Genomic DNA, 20,000 nt, shown 5'->3' on the forward strand with positions numbered 1-20,000 from the left:
ATTTACCTTTATTGTAATACCTCCAGAGCTGGTATAGTGTTTTATTCATTTTTCATGTTGCACTTTCCTTGCCAGCAATGTGCTTCTCCATACGGCGTATTCTATAACTATTTATTGATTTGAAGGGAAGACACCTGAATAACCTCAGGTCCGTTTTCATGGGGAGTCTCTCTGTTGGCAGCTGTGGTATACCAAGAAGGGACCAGGATTGGAATTAGGAGAATTGGAACTGAGTTTCAAGTCTGCTACTTACTGAGTATCCTGAAGCAAGCCAATTTTTTAAATTGCCTGGGACTAATGGGAGGTTCAGGACTGACTCTAGAGTAAAATGTTAGGCAAAAATTGCAAGATGGTGAGGTTGGAGATGGAGGTCAGGGACTTACATAATATGCTTAGGAGCTTGGATTTCTTACTCTCTAATGCAGCGTTCCTCAGCCTTGTCACTGCTGACATCTTGGACCAGATAATTTGTGTGTCAGTGTCCCCTGTGCATTTTAGGATGTTACCAGCATCCCTGGCCTCTACTCACTAAATACACTAAATACCAGTAGCACTTGCCCAGTTAAAACAGAAATGTCTCCAGCCATCACCAAATGTCCCCTGGGGGACAAAACTGTACTAGTTGAGAACTGTTGCACTAATGCAAAGCCATTGAAACTGGGGTTAGTGGTTGACTTCTTTGTTTCAAGGCAGTACTTATGACTGTTTTTGTGACAGTGAGCTGCGCTTATTAATAAAAATTCTAGTACTATAGTAAATTACAAAGTTTAAGAAGTCATTTTAAACTTCACCAGCCAGAAATAACTATTTTCAACATTTGACACGTATTTTCTAGACACACTGGAGGATTTAAAGTACTCTATGGATTTAAGATATTGACCTTGTTCTTGGAGTTGTAACCTGTATTAGCCTTTCACTAGTTGGCAGAAGAGGAGAATAGAGCAGTGGCAAGATTTTTGTTGGCTCTATACCTACTTTACACTGGCCCCCACCTCAGTTTTTTGTATCTAGGATACTACTTACAGGTTCCACATTTAGGCAAAATAAACTAGTTTGATAGGAAAACATTGGTAATTCATGGGTTTTACAAATTAGTTAGCAGTTGTTGTTTATTAAAGTTCTATTTTGTGTCAGATGTGCATCATTGTATTTTAAATTAATTCACAAAGGACTCTGGAAGCTAGCAGATGGTACCACTACATTATAAATGAGGAAACCAAGACCGAGGAGGTTGACTTTCTTAAAGTCACCCAGAGCATAAGTAGAAGAGTGTGATCCCTGCCCGAGTCTGTACGATTCCAGAGCTAGGGAGCTTTCTCATACGTCACACTATTCATTAACTTTTTAGCAACAAGAGCATGTCATTCCTTTGTGTAAGGGATGGTTTAGCTTGCTGGATATTGGACAGATGACTTTGGACGGATGCACACACACACCTGAGCCGGAGATTTTATATTTCGGTTACTCTGCAAATAGAATAAGTGGTGGGCATGCACGAATCACACACGGAATGGACTGAAGAAGGTTTGGGAACATTGTTCTTAAATGTCACCCCCTTCTCTTCCCAGCAGAGGGCAGCATGCATGCATCGAGAAACAACAGAATCATAAAATTACATAGCTACCTTTACAAAAATGTTTACTAAATTCCTTAATATTTAAAATATTCATTAGAACACATTAGTTTGCAGTTTGAGAATAAAAGTAAATGGTCTTGAAAACATATTTGTGCTTATTAATAACATAAAAATCTTATAATAGGGAGGAACTGATTTAGGAAAATGTCATCCAATAATTAATAGTATTTCCTGTCCTAGCAAACAGTCTTTATAAATCAGCTGCAATATAGTCCTAACATTAAAAACAGTGTTCAATTGATTGTATTTTCCTACAAATGATTCTAGAAAGAATAAATAAGAAGTTGTTAGGACCATAAAGCAGTCTGTGGATTTAAAAGACTGGTTTTTTGGGGGTTTTTCCCTCTCTCTCTCATAGTTATAACATCTTGTCACCTGAATTAGCTTCTAATTGGTTGAGTGATAAGAGAATAGGATGAAAGACAGAATTTCAGTTCTAACTCAGATATTCTTTCCTACAAACAGAAACACTGTCAATTGTTGCTGTGGAACTACAACTAAGGGATTTCTTAAATGTCCTCCCAGAAGATGGCACTGCAGCATTTTTCTTGCCATATCTTCTTTACTGCAGTCGAAAGAAATCATTGACTTGAAGGTATCATTTGAAATATACCACAATGGCATATGAGACTGAATTTTTCAAAACTGAATGCCAGATAAAAAAATATATATAAAGGATTTTTATATTGAATATGTACATATATTGCAAATGCTTTCAGGCTGCTTACCTCAGTGGTATTATTAGTTTCATAATTTATGACCTGAGTCCATTTAATTGTCCAGAATGTAAAAAAGCTACAAGATGTAGGAGTTTCCTCAAAGAAGGCATATATTTTTAAAGGTAGAGACTGACTTCTATTCCAAGGAACATCAATTTACTGTTGTTGGGGACATGACAATCTTTTTCATCACGGAAACACAAACAATTTTTAAGTATGCTCGAAGGAATGTCATTCCAAGTGGTCCACAATTTAACCTTCTTGATTTTTCCAGATTTTTCTACTGGGTCACTTTTAAAACAGTTATTTTCTTTGAGAAAGATGTTAATGTTTTCCCACAGTAAAAGATTTCAAACTTTATTTTCTTGTTACTTTTAAAATTCATGCTGAGTTTCTCTCTGAATCAAATGAAATAGAAGTTTACAAAGCTGACTTTCTTCTTGTCTGGCTATTAACATGATTTGTTGAGTGCATGTTTTTCAGCCAAAGCCTTGTTTCCATTTTTTGTTGATGTGTACTCTTGCTCTTTTAGCCAGAGTGTATGTGAAAATAAAGAAATATAAAGAACTGTGTCTTTTTTTTTAGCCTCTTATTAAATAATCTTGAGTCCCAGTTCAGTTCATTGACAGTGTGCTTTGACTTTAGTTAAGGCTGGGCAAAAATGTTACTCACCTGATGTTGCCACAATGATATTCTGAAAACTTTTCTCCTGATGGCAACATTCGTCTTTATCAGGATTTAATTTATAGATTGTTTCTCAACTCTGCCTTTCTCCAGTTCCATATTAACTTCCTTTTGATCATCTCTTTGAGGGTTCACAAAACTCAGATTGGCAACATTTTATTTTATTTTAAAAATTTGTTTTATTTTATTTAAACATTTTTTAATTTAAAATTAACAAAAAAATTTTACCAGCTTTATTTAGGCATAATTGACATCTTCAAAGGGTACCCTATTGATTTTCTATTGCTGCTGTAACAAATTATCACAGGCTTAGTGGCTTAAAACAACACAAAATTAATTATCTTACAGTTCTGTAGATTAGAAGTTCAATATTGGCCTCACCGTTTTGAAATTTTACTATTAATATTTTATTTTATCTTGTTTAATTTTTTATTTTACTTCCTCTACACCTGTGCCCCTATCCCACGGGTCCATTAGGACTGATGTATGTTAGAGGGATTGATGGGAAGCCAAAGTTTGGAAACATTTCATTGAATCTTATTTGTTTGTTTGTTTATTTTTTTATTATCGAAATCATTGAATCTTAATAGTGATCCTTTGAGGACTGTCCAGAACAACATCTGCTCATAGATTTTTTTTTTAATACAGTTTTGTGAAGCCCTAATGGTGGTGATATGTGTATTAGAGTCACTCATGTGTCGTAATACAGTCTATTGATCTTTTCATATGAAACAGTGTAACACAGTTTTCCCCATAAATGCACAAAAGTATATGTTTTCAGTCTTTTTTTTTTAATGCTTATAGCCATTCCAAGTAAGCCTTCTATTCAACACTTTCACATACATTGTTATGAATCATTGTGTTTTCTTTTTTTTTTTTTTTTTTTTTCACTTATCAGCAATTTATTTCTTTCATCCAGACTGGGTCTCTATAGAAAAAGAAATTATAAGACCATTATTAAAAATAGTATATATCATATGGTTAATAAAATTGGCACATGGTGCTTTAAATATATTGTAGTTTTTTAAAAGTTATTTTCTTTATTCTTGATTCATTTATATTTTTCTGCTCTTTATATATTTAAAACACATCTCTCACTCTAGTACTGCTTTATTTAAAGACAAATTAACTTTCCTCCCTGCAAGATCTTTATTTATTATCAAGGGAAAATTAGTCATTTTATAGTGGAGAAACCTGGCAGACACCACCATAAGCCCAAATGCTCAAAATGAACACAACCAGTAAGGGAACAAATCAACATCTTGTGTCTCTTGACATGTATGCTGAGAAAAACACAATATCCCTTCTGTGAGAATCTTGCCAAAAAGTGCATAATCCGAATCTGATCATAAGGAAACGTTAGAGAAACCCAAATTGAGGTCACATTCTACAAAGTGACTGCCCTGTATTCTTTAAAAATGTCAAAGTTGGGAAAGACAAAGACCAAGGAACTGCTCCAGACTAAGGAGACAAGAAGACATGTCAGCTGAACTCAGTGCATTAGTTGGATTTTCTTTTTCTCTGAAGAACATGATTAGAATAATTGGTGAAATATGAAAGGGGTCTGTAGTATTGAATTGTTTTTAATTTCCTGATTTTGATAGGTGTACTTTGTTTATGTATAAGAATATTCCTGTTTTTAGGAAATAGGAGTATATGTATTTACAATATCTGTAGTCTGTGTGTGTATAAAGAGATACGGAGATAGGAGAAAGGACGAGAAAGTACATGATGCTGTGCAAAATGTTAACATTTGGGGACTCTGGGTAAAGGGTATACAGGAATTTTTTTGGTACTGCTCTAGCAACTTTTCTATAAGTCTGACGTTGTGTCCAAAAAAGTTTTTAAAATTCCTTTTTATTGAGTTAATATGTGGTTAGATATTTACAAGCAGTGTATTGGATTGGATTTGTGCACCTACTAGAAGTACAGAATATACACTCCCTGCCTATGAGGAACTTAAAGCTAAGTAAGCTTTTCCCCTCAGACAGCTCCAAGAGGTTATCTGACTGTCATGGAAGTGTCAGTCTAAAAAAAGTACCTTTTATATTTGTCAGAGGAGGTCTTTATTATGCTTCCTCTGGTAGAAATAAGGCATTACATTAAGCATGACAGGATATCCACAGTTCTTTTCTAGTGATTTTTTTCTTTGTGGAGAAAATTGTCTCCCTGTGCAAAATATTGAAAGATTTCACTATAACTTGATTTCTCCCTTGTCTCTGTCATGGTAGGCTGAAATTCTTCTAAGATTTAGAATTAAGGTAAACTTGGCCAAAGCTTTATCAAACTTTCATTTAAAGATAATTCAGACTGATAAATGTGGCTCCCTATTTTTCTGTGAATAGTTCAAGCTATCTTTTTTGTTCATTACTGCTTCTTTCAGTTCCATGCAATACCTTTTCCCTTTGTAAAAGTCAAATTTCTCTTTAATCTTTTTTTCCAACATGTGTTTTGCCTTCGCATTGCTATTTGTTCTACAGTTTTTAGTAGGGCTTTTAAAACAGTCTCCCCTTTCTTAACCAAGGAAACAGTCATTTCCCTTATCTCCTCCCAGGCTTATCCTACAGGAGGAATTTTTTCATGGTCTTTGTGTGTAGGCTTAGCCTGTAGCAGCATACTCAACATGTCAGGCATTTGCACACATGAATTTCCAGAATGCCTGCCTTGGTATTCCTTCACTTTTGATTATCAATCTGAGCAGGACCATCCTTTTGTGTGGTTTACATGTGTGCTAATGTTCTTAAGCTCTACTTAAGGTTTTCTTTCTCATGTTTGACTCTTCACCTTGTTCAGCAGTTACTGGCATTAGACCCAGTGGTTTATATGTTTGTCTGAGTCTTTGGTGTTCTGGTGCTCTCAGTACCACACTTTGTAATAAAGAGTTTTAGCGGAAATTTTTCATGTTATGAGGTCTTTGTGTAAGACCCAGGAACAGAAATTAAAACTTTTCATTTGCACTGACAAGTAATCTTTCAGTGATTTTTAGGTTTTGAAATATATTTACTTCTGTATTTTCTTCCATTTATATGTTCCCTTTTATGCCAGTGTGAGGAGGAAACACGAGTTGTTTTCTCTACATCATTTCCCCTCATTGGATTTGCTATTGCCAATTCCAACAATTCTGAACTCAGAAGACTCAGGAAACACCAAATCCTGTGACCAAAAAGCAGGAATTTTACTTTTTTTTTTTTAACCTCAATTTTTAAAATTGAAGTATAGTTAATTTACAATGTTGTGTTAGTTTCAGGTGTACAGCAAAGTGGTTCAAATATATATATATATATATTCTTTTTCAGATTCTTTTCCATTATAGGTTATTACAGGATACTGAGTATAGTGCCCTCTGCTATACAGTAGGTCCTTGTTGTTTACATATTTTATATATAGTAGTGTGTATATGTTAATCCCAAACTACTAATTTATCTCCTGCCCCTGTCTCCCCGCCCCACAGTATTTCCTTTGGTAACCATAAGTTTGTTTTCTATGTCTGTGAGTCTATTTCTGTTTTGTAAGTAAGTTCATTTGTATCATTTTTTTATATTCCACATATAAGTGATATCATACGATATTTGTCTTTCTCTGTCTGACTTACTTCACTTAATATGATAATCTGTAGGTCCATCCATGTTGCTGCAAATGGCATTATTTTGGGGTTTTTTTATGGCTGAGTAATATTCCATTGTGTATATGTATGTGTGTGTGTGTGTGTGTGTATGTGTATATATATATACACACACACACCATATCTTCTTTATCCATTCGTTTGTCGATGGACATTTAGGTTGCTTCTGTGTCTTGGCTATTGTATTGATAAATAGTGCTACTTTGAACATTGGGGTGCATGTATCTTTTCAAGTTAGAGTTTTACTCTTTATATAATGCATTTCTTTAGTTTTTAGTGCTTATCCATAAAAGGGCTGCTTGTTTTCCTGTGTTTTTATTGTGTGTGTGTATATGCATGTGCCTGCATAGGAGGGAGTGTTCTTGCTGGGGTGGGCGGAGCAGCAAGATTTTAGAATCTAAAAATAGATTTTTTTTTTTTTCCTGGATCTTTGCTATGGTCTAAATGTTTGTGTGCCCCCAAAATTCATATGTTGAAAGCCTAATGCCCAAGGTGATAGTGTTAGGTGGTGGGGCCTTTGGGAAGTGATTGGGTCATGAGGGTGGAGCCCTGGTGAATGGGATTAGTGCCCTTATAAAAGAGGCCCCTGGAGAACTAGTTTGTCCCTTCTGCCATATGAAGGTATAGTAAGTCTGCAACCTGGAAAAGGACCCTAACCCAACCATGCTGGCACCCTGACCTCAGGTTAACAGCCTCCGGAACTAGGAAAATAAATTTCTGTTACTTATAAGCTACCCAGTATGGTATTTTGTTACAGCAGCCCAAATGGCCTAAGACAATCACTGACAAAACAATAATCAGTAATTCCTCCCCTCCCCCAGAAGCACAGAAAGACACTGTTCTGCCTGATTGACTATTTGAAATTATATTAGTTATATGGGTTTTTTTTTGGGGGGGGATGCTTTTTCCTGTACCAGGTACTTCCTAGAAAAAAAGTTAATGTTTTCTATTAAGAAAGAAATTAAATTTTAAATGTCTTTTGTTAAGTCACAACTACTCTCTTACACATGTCAGTTTTAGGAATATTAATTATACTGCATCAAATTGGTGTCAATTTGTATTAGTTTAGAGAGTATTGGTGCTGTTATCAGTACCAGCTATCAGAAGATAAGCAGTATCCCACACCACTTAGCAGTAAAAAAATTCCTATTTGGAGGTAGAGAAGGAAGAAATCAGGGCAGCAAATTCAAAAAAGCTTCAGTTGTGGGGAAGTATTGATATATAGGCAAAGTAGTACATCTTAATTATATTTGTGATATATACCTTCTAGAATTACTAAGTGGATATTCACCTTCATTTGGTAGAACGGTGTAAGTAGTTTCCATTCCAGCATGAATGTGGTCAGTCACATGGCAGTGGAGTAACCAGATTCCAGGTGTTTTTGGAGACATTTCTAAAGTTTGGTATGTCCCAGGGAAAATGTCAAAGACATCAGAACTATAAATGCCCCTGTGCTTAATTAGAAAAAAATAATGTTTATTATATGTGAGAGTTCATTTAAATAATCTTTCATTGGCCAGCTCAGGGATATTAGAAAATGGATAAATCCGTTAAAAAAAAGAAAGAGAGAGACCCTGCACATTGCTATGTCTAATACAAACAATGAGGTAGTAGTCTTTGCTAAACCCTTTGCACTGCGGGCTATTACATGGGTGTGAAGGAAAGATGTGATGAAAGTGAATTCATCAGTCAGGAACATCTGACTCTGGTTTGCCTTTTTATCAGAGCACTTGAGTTACACAAAGGAATTTAGCTGTGGCCTCACTTCAGTCTTAATCTCACTCTTGCTGAACCTATCCTAGATGAGCTTGTCTGTGAAACTTTAAGGCTGGTAGGTAATGAAGGGAGCAGGAAAGGAGGCCAATGGAGAAGCCAAAACCAGGGGCAGTTCAGGTAGAGTCTTGACTAGACAGATTATTTGGGCTGTATTTCGGCAGGGATGGAATTGAAAGTCTGCTAATAAGTCAACCAAAAAGCGATAATAAAATGGTTCCGCAGTGTGCTTTGTGGTAGCTTCTGAATTTTCTATGTTAACGTGAAGGTAAGACAGAAGCATTTCCAAAAGGGTTATTGATTCCTGCTGAAATCAGCACTGGGTGAGAAGTCAAAGTAGGGTTGAGATCTAGGGACCAATCAGTTGCTTGACACCAAACTGCTGATCTTGTTCACTTCAGGCCATTTAAGATGCAGAACTTAGAAGAGGCAAAGTTTATAATAAAGTCTTGTCTCTACTCTCTAATCCATCATTACGTGAACATTCCTACCCTCTCTGCTGACAATTCTATTCAAAGGCCTTGCCCAGGAAAATGTGAGCAGAACTCCAAGAAAATCCAGTAAAAACGAAATCTAAGGGAGAGCCCAAGGTGTAAAAAGGTTCGTAATGACGATTGAAATTGCTGTGTGCCACACTCTGAAAATAATTTAGTTGTCTCTTTTTTTTTTTTATTGGAGTATAATTGCTTTACAATGTTGTGTTAGTTTCTGCTGTACAACGAAGTGAATCAGCTATATGTATACCTATATCCCCTCCCTCTTGGACCTCCCTCCCATCCCCCACCCCCATCCCACCCATCTAGGTCATCACAGAGCACCGAGCTGAGCTCCCTGTGCCATATATATTTGACATAAATGCAACACCATGTGTAAAATAGATAGCTAGTGGGAATTTAGTTGTCTCTTGAAACCTTAAACTTTTCATAAGTCTCTCTGAGGAAATATTTTCTTCATTTGCTTTAAAACATTTTCAAATAGAGCAGGAATAATGACCATGGTTGGCCCTTACCTGGTATTGGAAGCTGTGGCCATGGAAATGTACCGAGTGCAAGTCTATTTCATTGCCCATTCCCATCAGATACCAGTTGACTTCATCTCCCACATGCATTGTGAGGCCTTGTAAGTTCCCAAACATTCTTCCATTAATAGCTGGGGAAGACACATGAGTTTTTATTACCTTCCAGGATATTTTAAACCAACAGCTATTACACAGAAAATAGGTTTATTAGGTTAATATATGGCATCTTTTTGAGGTAATAGAACTTATTTCACTACGGATAGGGGAAATGGGTACTTTAAGGTCAATAATATCACACTGCTTTTATAGTCACTTAGCACCAAAAGCCTTATTCCTAATTTTGCATTTAAAAGGGAATGAGACTTTGGAACTGGGAGAGAAGTTAATGGATGATTTCGAATATAGTTCCCTTTTTGCTTTGAACAGAATTCTACCTCACATGCGAAGTGTGGCAGAAGTGGTTTATTATAAAATAAAACAAATGAATAGTTTCCAAAGTAATTTTATTTGAAAGAAGAAAAGGGAAAAAATAGGTTTTAGAATAATGTATCATACCATGCATTTTATTGCTTTCTATGAATTCATCATTGGCTTTGTCTACTTTCTCAGGGTGATCAGAGTATGTTTTGATGTTGTCATCTAAGTACCAAGATTCATTCTCATCAAAAACAAGAAACAGAAGGGAAAATTCCAGTTTCTTTATGGGATTGAATACTTGCAAGTAATGTTTCCGACAAACAATCAGTGGGCCAATTAATCCACTATAGAGATCCTGAAAACAAGCAAAAACTTAGTCATCCTTGTGATATAGGTCGGGATTTCAGAGAACTGGGACCTTATCCCCCATGACCTCAGGAACTTTGGAGGGACTGATTTAGGTAGTAGACTTTGCCCAATGTGGTTCTGTCAATTCAGTAACTTTCCACTTGGAGTAGTTAAATTGGAACAATGTCGAATTTGTGTGGGTGATGCTCAAGTAACAGAAATGTGTTGCAGAGGCCAAATATTGGCTCAGCTAATGAGCAGCAGTTGAAAAGAACCCCAAGTGAACAGTGCTGGTTTGCTTATGGAATCATAAGCCAGGCACTATGCCAGTCACTAAAAATCCAGAGATGAATCAAACAAAGACCCTGCCTCCTACTAGGGAAAATAGATGAATAGAAGAAATGAACCACTTGCTGCGATGGAGGTACAAAAAGTGCCAGTGAACACAGGGAACACCACAATGGACTTAAATCTACAAGAACTTTGGTTTGGCTGGGCATCAGTAATGGCAGATTAGATCTTGAATGGCCTTTGAGCTGTATTATGTTCTGGAATTTTAGATTTTGTCTTGTAGGTCATAAGTAGTCATTGAAAAGTTGAACATGGAATGGCAGTATATTTGCATTTTAGACCAGTGATCCTGGTGGTAGAGTGAAGGAAGGTTTGTATGGGGAAGAGACTGGAGACTAGGAGGCCACTGCAGTAGTTGAGGCAAATTACTAGCACCTGATCTGTGGAGATAGAAGGAATGGACTGAGCTCTGTATAGGTGGGTGAATTGCCTGGGTGAGCCAGGGGTAAGAATTAGATACTCTATATCCAGGGTTCTAGTTTGAACAAATGACTAGGTTTGGTATTTGTGCTATTTATCACAACTGGGAATATAGGAGGAGGTGGAGGGAGATCTCAGTTTCCATTGTAGACTTGCTGAGTTTCTGTGCCTGTGGGACATGCTGGTAGAGGTGTTCAATAGGCAGGTATATAGACAGGTCTGGAACTCAGGAGAGAGATTTGAACTAGAGGTTTAATTCTACAAAAGAGTCTTGGTACATGTTCTGATTTATAGTTGTTGAGTGCTTTTTTGGCTTTGAAATATTTAATCAAACAGCAGCTGTAGCTGTGCTGTGACTTACTGCTGAGATCAGCATTTTTATTATGTAATAATGGAGCTCTGAAATCATGTACCTCAGTTCTTTAGTATGTATTTTCATATCAAAAGGGAAATAGAATACCATATTAATATTTAATCCTGTGGTACCCATAATCAGCAGTTACAGAGTTGATACATTTATAACTGTATCCGTAAACAAACCAAAAAAAAAAAAAAAACAAAAAACAAAAACAAAAAACCCAAAGTGAATTTCAGAGCAGCTTACTTTCCTATAATTTTAACAGAATTGGACCACAGGAAAACTCTAACCTCATCTTCCTTCAACTGTGTGTCTATTTTGGGAATCTGCACAAAACACAAATGATTTAAAGTTTACCTTAACCCGATCCACAGTTGAATAGTAAGCCCATGGAATACAAGGAGAATCATCTATTCCAGCTCCAGATCTTTCTGGGATTTTCCATACGTAAGTGCGAGTTTCACCTAAATTAATCAAGTGTTAATGTATCTGGTTATATTTGGTATGTATTTGATATATGTATGTCAAATTGTTATCAAAGCCTTGATAACCAATGACCCAGAAACTGGAAATGTCAAAGTAATTAGTTTTGAAAAGCAGAAGTACTCAAAGTTGTTTTCAAGAATTTAGTTTTACTAGAAGGAAACATAATAACCTCCATTATTTCAGAGATGATGAAAGTCAGGAGCACACAAGATATTTGCTCTAAGTTATAAAGCTAATAAATAGCAAAAGTACAACTTAGATCACAGGCATGCCAGTGCTCAGACCTGTGACCATCCATTACTATTTGTTGCTTCTCAGAAAACAGGCGGAAGTTTCATTGTCTTCAATGATGAAAGGAGTATTAAAAAGGAAAACTGTTACACCTCTGACCTAAATGATAATGAAGCCAACAATTAAAAAATAATTTTCTCTAAGTAAATTTTGTCTGAGTTTGGAAAAAAAAAAAAAGAATTTAGTTTTAAGACCAACTGTAAGACACACTTTTATATATTCTTTGTCAGTTATAAATTAACAAGCCATGAAACACAGGCCACACTACAAAGCCAGGAGGTGGCAATTCAGTATCACAATTTGAAGAAACTTCACAATAGATCTTTCCTTAGTTTGAAGTCTGCTTCTCTAATACACTTTTTTCTTTTCAACTCTCAAGAGATTTTCCCCCAGTGCTAGTTGCTTCCCCGCTGTCTTCTTTGCATCTGTGTATCTGGACTATCCTGTGTAATTCCTACAGCTTCACCACCACCTGCCTTTTTTCCTTTTACACCATTATCCTCAGTGATTTCACAGTTCCTGGCAAGGAACCATTAGATCGCTTGATCTCATGGGTCACTGACCTGTCAGTGACCTCTCGTCTGCCGCATTCTGTCATACCATACACTGTTCTGTCACAACTCTGTCACATACAGGACATGACCACACCCTGGACCTTCACACTTTCAAGTAGCTCCGCCCTCCTATCTTGCCAAGGTCTTTACCTTCTTCCATTTGCCCTGGGCTTCTCTCCAGGCTGATCTTTGCGGCCAGTCACCTCACGGCATCCTGTACAACTACTCACAAGACCTTGACTTTCAGCCATGGCCACTCACTGTCTATCTATGCAGACCTCACCATTATATATTCCTGCTGTCAGAGTTTTATTAGCTAGAATTTGACAAACCTTTACCAGGGAATCAAGCAGGACTTGAGGGATGGTCTCGGGATACGGTAGACTTTTTCCTTTTTCCTCAAGTCCTCCATCTTACCTGCCCCTGTGTCCTCACCCTTTTTGTAAACAGAATGTTTCACTGAAAATTTAAAGAGTAGATTCATCACCTGAACATTTTGTCTCTTCATCTAAACTCCTATTGTCTCTTCTCCATTCCCCGCCCCAACCTGCTCTGCCATCAGTGTTTGATGCCCAAGCCCTGGGCTTGTCCTTGACTCCTCCTTCCCTAACAACCAACCTTTCAGCAGGTCCTTTTAGCACCACCTTTAAAATGGAACCAGAATACAATTCACCACTTCAGCTGCTTCTACCCTGGTCCAAGTCTTACTAATTTTTTACCCAGATTATTGCGACAGTCCCCTAACGGATCCTTGATTTCTGCCCTTGTCCCCTACAGTCACTTTTTCACACACCAACCCCCAGGCTGCGGGCCGGTACCTGTCCATGGCCCGTTTGGAACTGGACCGCACAGCAGGAGGTGAGCAGGGGGCAAGCAAGTGAAGCTTCATCTGCTGCTCCCCATCGCTCCCCACCACTCGCATTACGCCGTGAACAGTCCCCCTCCACCGCCCCACCGTCCGTGGAAAAATTGTCTTCCACGAAACCGGTCCCCGGTGCCAAAAAGGTTGGGGACTGCCGCTTTAAAAAGTGTTCATCGGATCATCACTCTCCAGCTCAAACCCTCACATGGGATTTCAGAATGATATGTTAAGGTCGTAACCATGGCCTCTGATGTCCCCCTCCCTCCTACTGCATCCGGCTCCCTGACCTGCCTAGATCTCATCTCCTCACATTCTGCCCCTGTTTGCTCTGCTCTGGCCTTTGGCCATTCCTCAGACACACCAAGTCCACTTCCGTCTCAGGGCCTAGAATGCTCTCCCTCTACAACTCCCTGAGGCTCATTACTTCTCATCATTTAGGTGTCTTCACCAGTCACACCTCCTCAAAGAAGCCCTCCTGACCAAGCCCCTACCTACAATAACACCCGTTTACTTACTGTCTCTCATCTGCCTTAATCTTTTTCATAGCACTTTCTACAATTGGATATTATATCTGTATTTCTTTACTGTTTACCTTGGAAGAATGTGAGGGTCATGAAGGCAAGGGCCTTTTATTTCTATTCCCCTATACTGACAAGACCAACTCTCGAGTAATTTATTTTTTCTCACTTGATATATTTTGAGAACTGCTAAATTACTGAGAAATGGTCCTTTCCTAGAAGCCAACTTTCCAACGAATAGAAGAAAAATATAGTTTTTGGTAAAGAAAATACACATTTATGTATTTAATCTATCGCACTTTTTACTCTGTATCAATTAAAGAGACATTTACCGAGTTCCTAGTCCATGCCAGATATTGGACTAGATTCGAGGGATTTGAAATTCCAAGTGGCAGCATCTGCCCTTAGGACCCTGTCTTTGGATACAGGCATGGAAACTTTCAGCCACATGATAGATGCTGTCTGGGATGTGTTCTACCTGAGCCTGGGTAGATCATCTCTGCTGACTCAACCTTGAGTATGTGTAGGTGTTCAGTACCATCAGATTTTGTTCTTTACAGTCCTGTGGATTTTTTTTTTTTTTTTTTTTTTTTTGGAATGTGCATGTAGGCACATATCACACGGCTACACCTCTGTGTGTGCCCTCTTAACCACGTGCTTCTTCACTCTCTCAAGACGCACTCATGTGGATAACAGGTGTTTGTGGGAAGGCTGTAACATCTATTAAAATGTACCCCTCCCCACACCGTGAATACCTGGTGCGGTTGGAGTCACTGTAGGATTCTCCGTTTTCACCCCATGGGCGTGTATTGAGTAGGACCTTGTGGCCATGTTTTTAAAGATAATATTAACTTTGTCTCCAACACCCGCATGAAGTTGTGGACCTGGCAAGAGTGAAAAGGAAGACTGGCTTATATACCTGTCAGATTGGAAGCTCTAACTCAGTAATAAAAGCAAAGATCAGGTAACATTTTTATCGTTAAGGATGTTGCCTTTGTCGTGTCCCCCCTGCCGCCCCGCTTCACGCTGTAGTACTCTTGGATTGATACCCGGTCCCAGAGGATTCAGGATAAAAACACTAGTTATGGCTGTCTCTAAAGATGGAGACTATGGGTGCATCTCTCATCAAGAGTCCAAGGGGAGGTTTTGGCCTGAAAGTTCTAGACCTTCCTGTGAATTAAGGGCAGTACCGCCTTTGAAAGGATGGGTGGGGCTACCACACCCATTCCTACCCTCTAGCCAATTTTAGCTTGTCTCCTGCCTGAGAGAATTTCTTTGACCCAAAAACAACGCCACTCTCCCTTGGGTGTCTTACTCACTCCAGGGACGGAGGATAAGAAAGCCCCAGGGAATTCTGTTAGTGTAGGAACACAGTGGGCTAGGGAGTGGCTTCCCCTTCACTTGATGATTGTCAAGAAAATTCCCAAGACCAGTGTTGGTGGAGTTCTTAGACATTCTGTCTTAAAGTGATTCCTGAAAAATTGAAGTCAACTTTTCCCCAGCCTTGTGCACCGTAACACTTTTCCTTTTTCCTTATTTTCTTGTTTATATGTATACTTCTTCTTAAAGTTGATCATTTACATCTTAATTTTAAAAGTAAATAGCTATGATTTTTTTTTTTTTGCGGGGGGAGTAGTAGAATAACAGGGGGAACTTGGTTAAGAATTTCAGTAGAAAGTAATTTCTAGCAATTTCATCAAAAATAAAGGCATCAATTTGATAAACACCAAATATATACAATTTCATTAGTACATGGGATATTGATATTATACATTGTTTCTGATAGAAATAAGTAATATTTTCTTATGCCATATTTTTAGAAAATATAGGCTTCTCATTTTATTAAATAGATTTTGTTTTTCATTTTTATTTGAATAACGTTAATAAATGAACCAAGAAAATGAAGCCCACAGACGTGGACTGACTCTCACCACATGGATTACCACATCACCAACCCACACCCGATGAACTGGAGCTAGGGCAGTACCTAGAATTCCCAGGTGTTCTTCTTCAGGTTTTCTCTCCGCAGGAACTTGGAATGTGCTGTCAGTGAATTGCCGATACACAACTTTCTTGTACTTTGAGCCTATGTAAAATTCTTCCTTATCTAAAAATGCATTTGAAAGACTTAAAACACACACGCACACGCACGCACACACACACACACACGACTAAGGTTAGTATTTGTCTTAAGGAAAGTGGAAGTTGAGTTTTAAATTTTGAATAAAAATATAGTTTTTATTTAATTATGCTAGTTTTTAATATCACTGTCCCATTTGAGCAAGAAAGAATAAGGCTTTAACAATAGACAGGTGTGGTAGAGAGTGTACCTAGCTAGGAGTGGAGTCATCAGAGTCCTGGCCCTGACTCTGTCACTAGCTAAAATGATGTCTAGCTAGTCATTGCCTGTCGGAGCCTTAGTTTCTTCATCCCTAAAATGAGGTATTCAAGGGGATTCCCTGGCAGTCCAGTGGATAGGACTCTGCACTTTCACTGTGAGGGCGCAGGTTCAATCCCTGGTCAGGGAACTAAGATCCTGCAAGCCAAGCAGCGTGGCAAAACAAACAAACAAACAAAAAAATGAGGTATTCGATGAGGTCGTCTCTAAGTTTTCTATATGGTTCTAAAATGTTATGAGTCCAGATTGCATCAATGAAGTGTTCTCTGCTTACTGCAGTATTTCTGGTCTATAGGAACAGAAATGGCCCTTTTATCCAGCCATTCCCTGATCTAAAGCTTTCATTGACTCCTAACGGCTCTGCATACTTTTGACAGTTCTATCCCAATCATTGAAATAACCTTTTACTCCCTTACACCACAAATCACACTCACCATGGCCGTCAAACTGACCAGCTAGCCACCTGCCTTGCTGTAGGTTACCAGTCATGTTGTGCATTCCAGATCTGAACACAAGCCCACCCTGATCTCTCAAATCATATCCCCAAAGGGTTAGTGCATAATGGGAGATGGTAGAGGGGAGAGTGCTTGGCAAAGTATAAAAGAGCTACACCTGAAGTGTCAGGTGATGCTGCTCTAAATGTACTGTTTCTGAAGCTCCAATAACCATCCTTTACTCACATTTGTTCACTGGCCTCACTTTTACATTTCCACAGCGTGCATGTTACTGGTGGTTTTTGAAGCATATTATCCTGTAAGTTCTTAGAGAGCAGAGACCATATCTGCTCTAGTGCCCTCAAGAATTTAAAATATTCTTCCATATAGAATAAATAGTCTTAAGAATGTGAAATAACGGATTACTAGACTCATAATGAAATATTTGAGGAAAGATAAGCAACAAATAGTTGGTAAAGAAAATTATTTTAGCTCTGAATGTAGGCATTAATTTTGGTTTTAGTTTGAAAATCAGTGACAAGGGCACATGAGTATGAGAAGAGAGTCTAATAGAAAAGAAAGTAAGATGAGTAACTGCAAAGAATCAAATGAGATCAATGAAAATTTTCCTGTGAGAAAATTGAGAGAAGCAGAAATGAATGAGGAGGGTCCCTAGGAAGCATTTTGTTGTTGTTTTTGTTGTTATTGTTTAATGCAACTGTTCGTTGGTTTTTAATTTAGCATAATTCTTACTTCTCTGAAAGAGAAAGCTAAAAAAAATTAGGAATCAGAATCTGGAGAATTACTTTAGTTCTTGTAAATGATGCAGCTCCTTTTCCCATTTCCTACTTGGGGAATAATCCCATTCCACCTCCACCGCTGCGATGTAGTAGGTCCTTTCTCCCAGGTAGTGGTATGAATTCTCAGATGGCCGACTACACTGGTTCACAGTGTATTTTTGTTTCATGCCACCTGTGTAGTGATCAGTTGTGAGGCACTCAACATCAAAAGTCCCTGGAATGGTAAATAAAAAGGCAGTTCACCTCTGCAGAGTAGTATTTTTACCCACCTTTCCCCATCAGTCATCAGCCCCTTCCCCTGCCCTATTTTTCTTCATAGTACTTATAACCACTTGATATACATATTAACATACTTGCTTGTTGTCTGTCTCCCTGCATTAGAATTTCATCTCCATGAAAGCAGATACTTTATCTCTTTTGCTCACTGTTGTATTTACATTTGCCTAATAAAGGAAAGGTGACACTGAACATGTCCTGCGTTTTAGTGGCATCTAATGAACCAAATTAAGCCTGAGGCAAGTTAGCATATTTTCATGTTTTGGTTAAAATTCTTTTTTGTTTTAGTTTGTTTTACTCATTCAGAGACGGTTCTGTCAGTGCCTCTGAATTTGCACGGCTAGAGTTCTAATATAGCCTATTCAATTGTAGACAACTAATAAGCCAACACTACATCTAGGGTACAGAGACATGACAAAAAGTTTAGATGCAAAGCCTTTGTGGGAGTCATTCCCTTTCTAGTCTGATTTGCCAGCTATCTTTAAAGGCCCATAATTGAAAAGGAGACCATCTTGAGGACTTGACTAGGTGGAAATGGGAGAAACCTCAGTCCACTTTTGTCACTCCCTTCCCTCCCCCCAACAAACAGGAAATGGACCTCTCTGGCATTTACTTAGCTGACAATAGCCCAGACATATCTTCCAAGGGAAGGAAGACTAGTTGGGAGGCTTGGGGAAGGGATGAGCTTATCATCCAACACAGAATTTTAAACTGAAACCACACAAATCGATCCAACAGAAACTTGTCTTGACTTTAAAGGAATATACCTTCAGTGTCAGGCTGCATGAAGAGCCTCAGACTTGTTTGAGGGAAGAGGTTTGCTGTGTCTCTCCTTTCTCCTCTTGACAGATAAGTGTTTCCTGAAAAGTATATCCCATGTACATCAACCTCATTTCCGGCACTGAATAAATACCACACAACCGAATCTCCTTGGCACATATTGAGACCAGGCTGATTCCCGTACATGAATCCATTCATGGCTGTATAGGTTGGGAAATGATATTTTGAAAGTGGTTTAATCTTATGTCCTACTTCATGACAACCTCCCAGACTTTCCAGAGCCAACTAGGTTTATTTAATTTTTAAAAGATCCATTCAGGCCTGCCCACCCCTTTACGTGTCAGGAGTGTCTCTGCAACTCCTTGCTGTACCCAGCACTTCCAGGCAGGCCTTGGCTGAAAGGCGTAGAGCTGAATGCAGGGTTCCTGACGTTCTGGGCCCTGGGAATCTCACTGTTCTTCCCAGCGAGTCACTTCTCAGTTCTCTCAAGGGCCATATCTGTGAGCACCAAAATGGGTGCATAATAACAGCTCTTCCTGGGCACTGTAGGCTGGGAATGTGTTCATTGCTCGAGATGGAAAATTCTCTGATTCATCTTGGATAACAGGGAAGAGTATATGCAGGAAGTTTCCTCTCACCACTATTTTTTTTTATAACTCTTTCACTTTACCATCCAGTTTGATAGATCCATTTATTTATTTATTTATTTATTTGTTTGTTTGTTTGTTTGTTTGTTTATTTATTTATTTTTGGTTGCGTTGGGTCTTCGTTGCTGCGCACGGGCTTTCTCTAGTTGTGGCCAGCGGGGGCTACTCTTTGCTGCAGTGTGCGGGCTTCTCATTGCAGTGGCTTCTCTTGTTGTGGAGCATGGGCTGTAGGCGTGCGGGCTTCAGTAGTTGTGGCACGCGGGCTCAGTAGTTGTGGCTCACGGGCTGTAGAGCACAGGCTCAGTAGTTGTGGCACACGGGCTTAGCTGCTCTGTGGCATGTGGGATCCTCCCGGACCAGGCCTTGAATCCGTGTCCCCTGCATTGGCAGTCGGATTCTTAACCACTGCGCCACCAGGGAAGTCCCTCACTGCTATTTTTAATAGATAATATTCTTGACTCCTCCAAAATGCAAAAATGCAAAATCATAAGAAGTATTTTAAAGATTGTGGGTGGTGTGAATATTATCAATCCAATTTAAAAAATAACATCAGTTTGTAATACAACTTTACGTTTTTTCCTTCTAGTTACAGTGATTTTCATATGTTG

The 20,000-nt window shown here is 38.5% G+C and overlaps 2 protein-coding genes across 6 annotated transcripts in view; one reads left to right on the plus strand and one right to left on the minus strand.

Moving 5' to 3' along the window:
- HPS3 (HPS3 biogenesis of lysosomal organelles complex 2 subunit 1) overlaps positions 1–20,000 on the plus strand; it is an 86,422-nt gene that overhangs the window by 41,515 nt on the left and 24,907 nt on the right. The window contains exon 17 of one of the 4 annotated variants that reach the window (XR_011074279.1): positions 2,102–2,192. The exons of 1 other annotated variant lie outside the window; for it this stretch is intronic. Coding sequence is in view for 2 of the 3 variants with exons in the window: in XM_068546077.1 (XP_068402178.1) it covers positions 2,102–2,229 (128 nt within the window). In the remaining variant the exon portion in view is untranslated. Of the gene's footprint in view, positions 1–2,101; positions 2,920–20,000 lie in introns of those variants that run through there. 2 more of the 4 variants (XM_068546077.1, XM_068546076.1) reach the window with 2 other exon arrangements.
- CP (ceruloplasmin) overlaps positions 1–20,000 on the minus strand; it is a 62,889-nt gene that overhangs the window by 3,499 nt on the left and 39,390 nt on the right. The window contains exons 11-19 of one of the 2 annotated variants that reach the window (XM_068546074.1): positions 18,733–18,945; positions 17,696–17,903; positions 16,045–16,184; positions 14,813–14,941; positions 11,704–11,810; positions 10,008–10,224; positions 9,444–9,583; positions 7,953–8,115; positions 3,457–3,967 (exon numbers count right to left, since the gene is read on the minus strand). In XM_068546074.1, the coding sequence (XP_068402175.1) occupies positions 3,951–3,967; positions 7,953–8,115; positions 9,444–9,583; positions 10,008–10,224; positions 11,704–11,810; positions 14,813–14,941; positions 16,045–16,184; positions 17,696–17,903; positions 18,733–18,945 (1,334 nt within the window). In that variant the 3' untranslated portion in view covers positions 3,457–3,950. Of the gene's footprint in view, positions 1–3,456; positions 3,968–7,952; positions 8,116–9,443; positions 9,584–10,007; positions 10,225–11,703; positions 11,811–14,812; positions 14,942–16,044; positions 16,185–17,695; positions 17,904–18,732; positions 18,946–20,000 lie in introns of those variants that run through there. The other variant, XM_068546075.1, reaches the window with a different exon arrangement.

This window comes from Eschrichtius robustus, chromosome 6 (assembly GCF_028021215.1).
Source record: "Eschrichtius robustus isolate mEscRob2 chromosome 6, mEscRob2.pri, whole genome shotgun sequence".
In the NCBI taxonomy this organism is placed as follows: Eukaryota; Metazoa; Chordata; class Mammalia; order Artiodactyla; family Eschrichtiidae; genus Eschrichtius; species Eschrichtius robustus.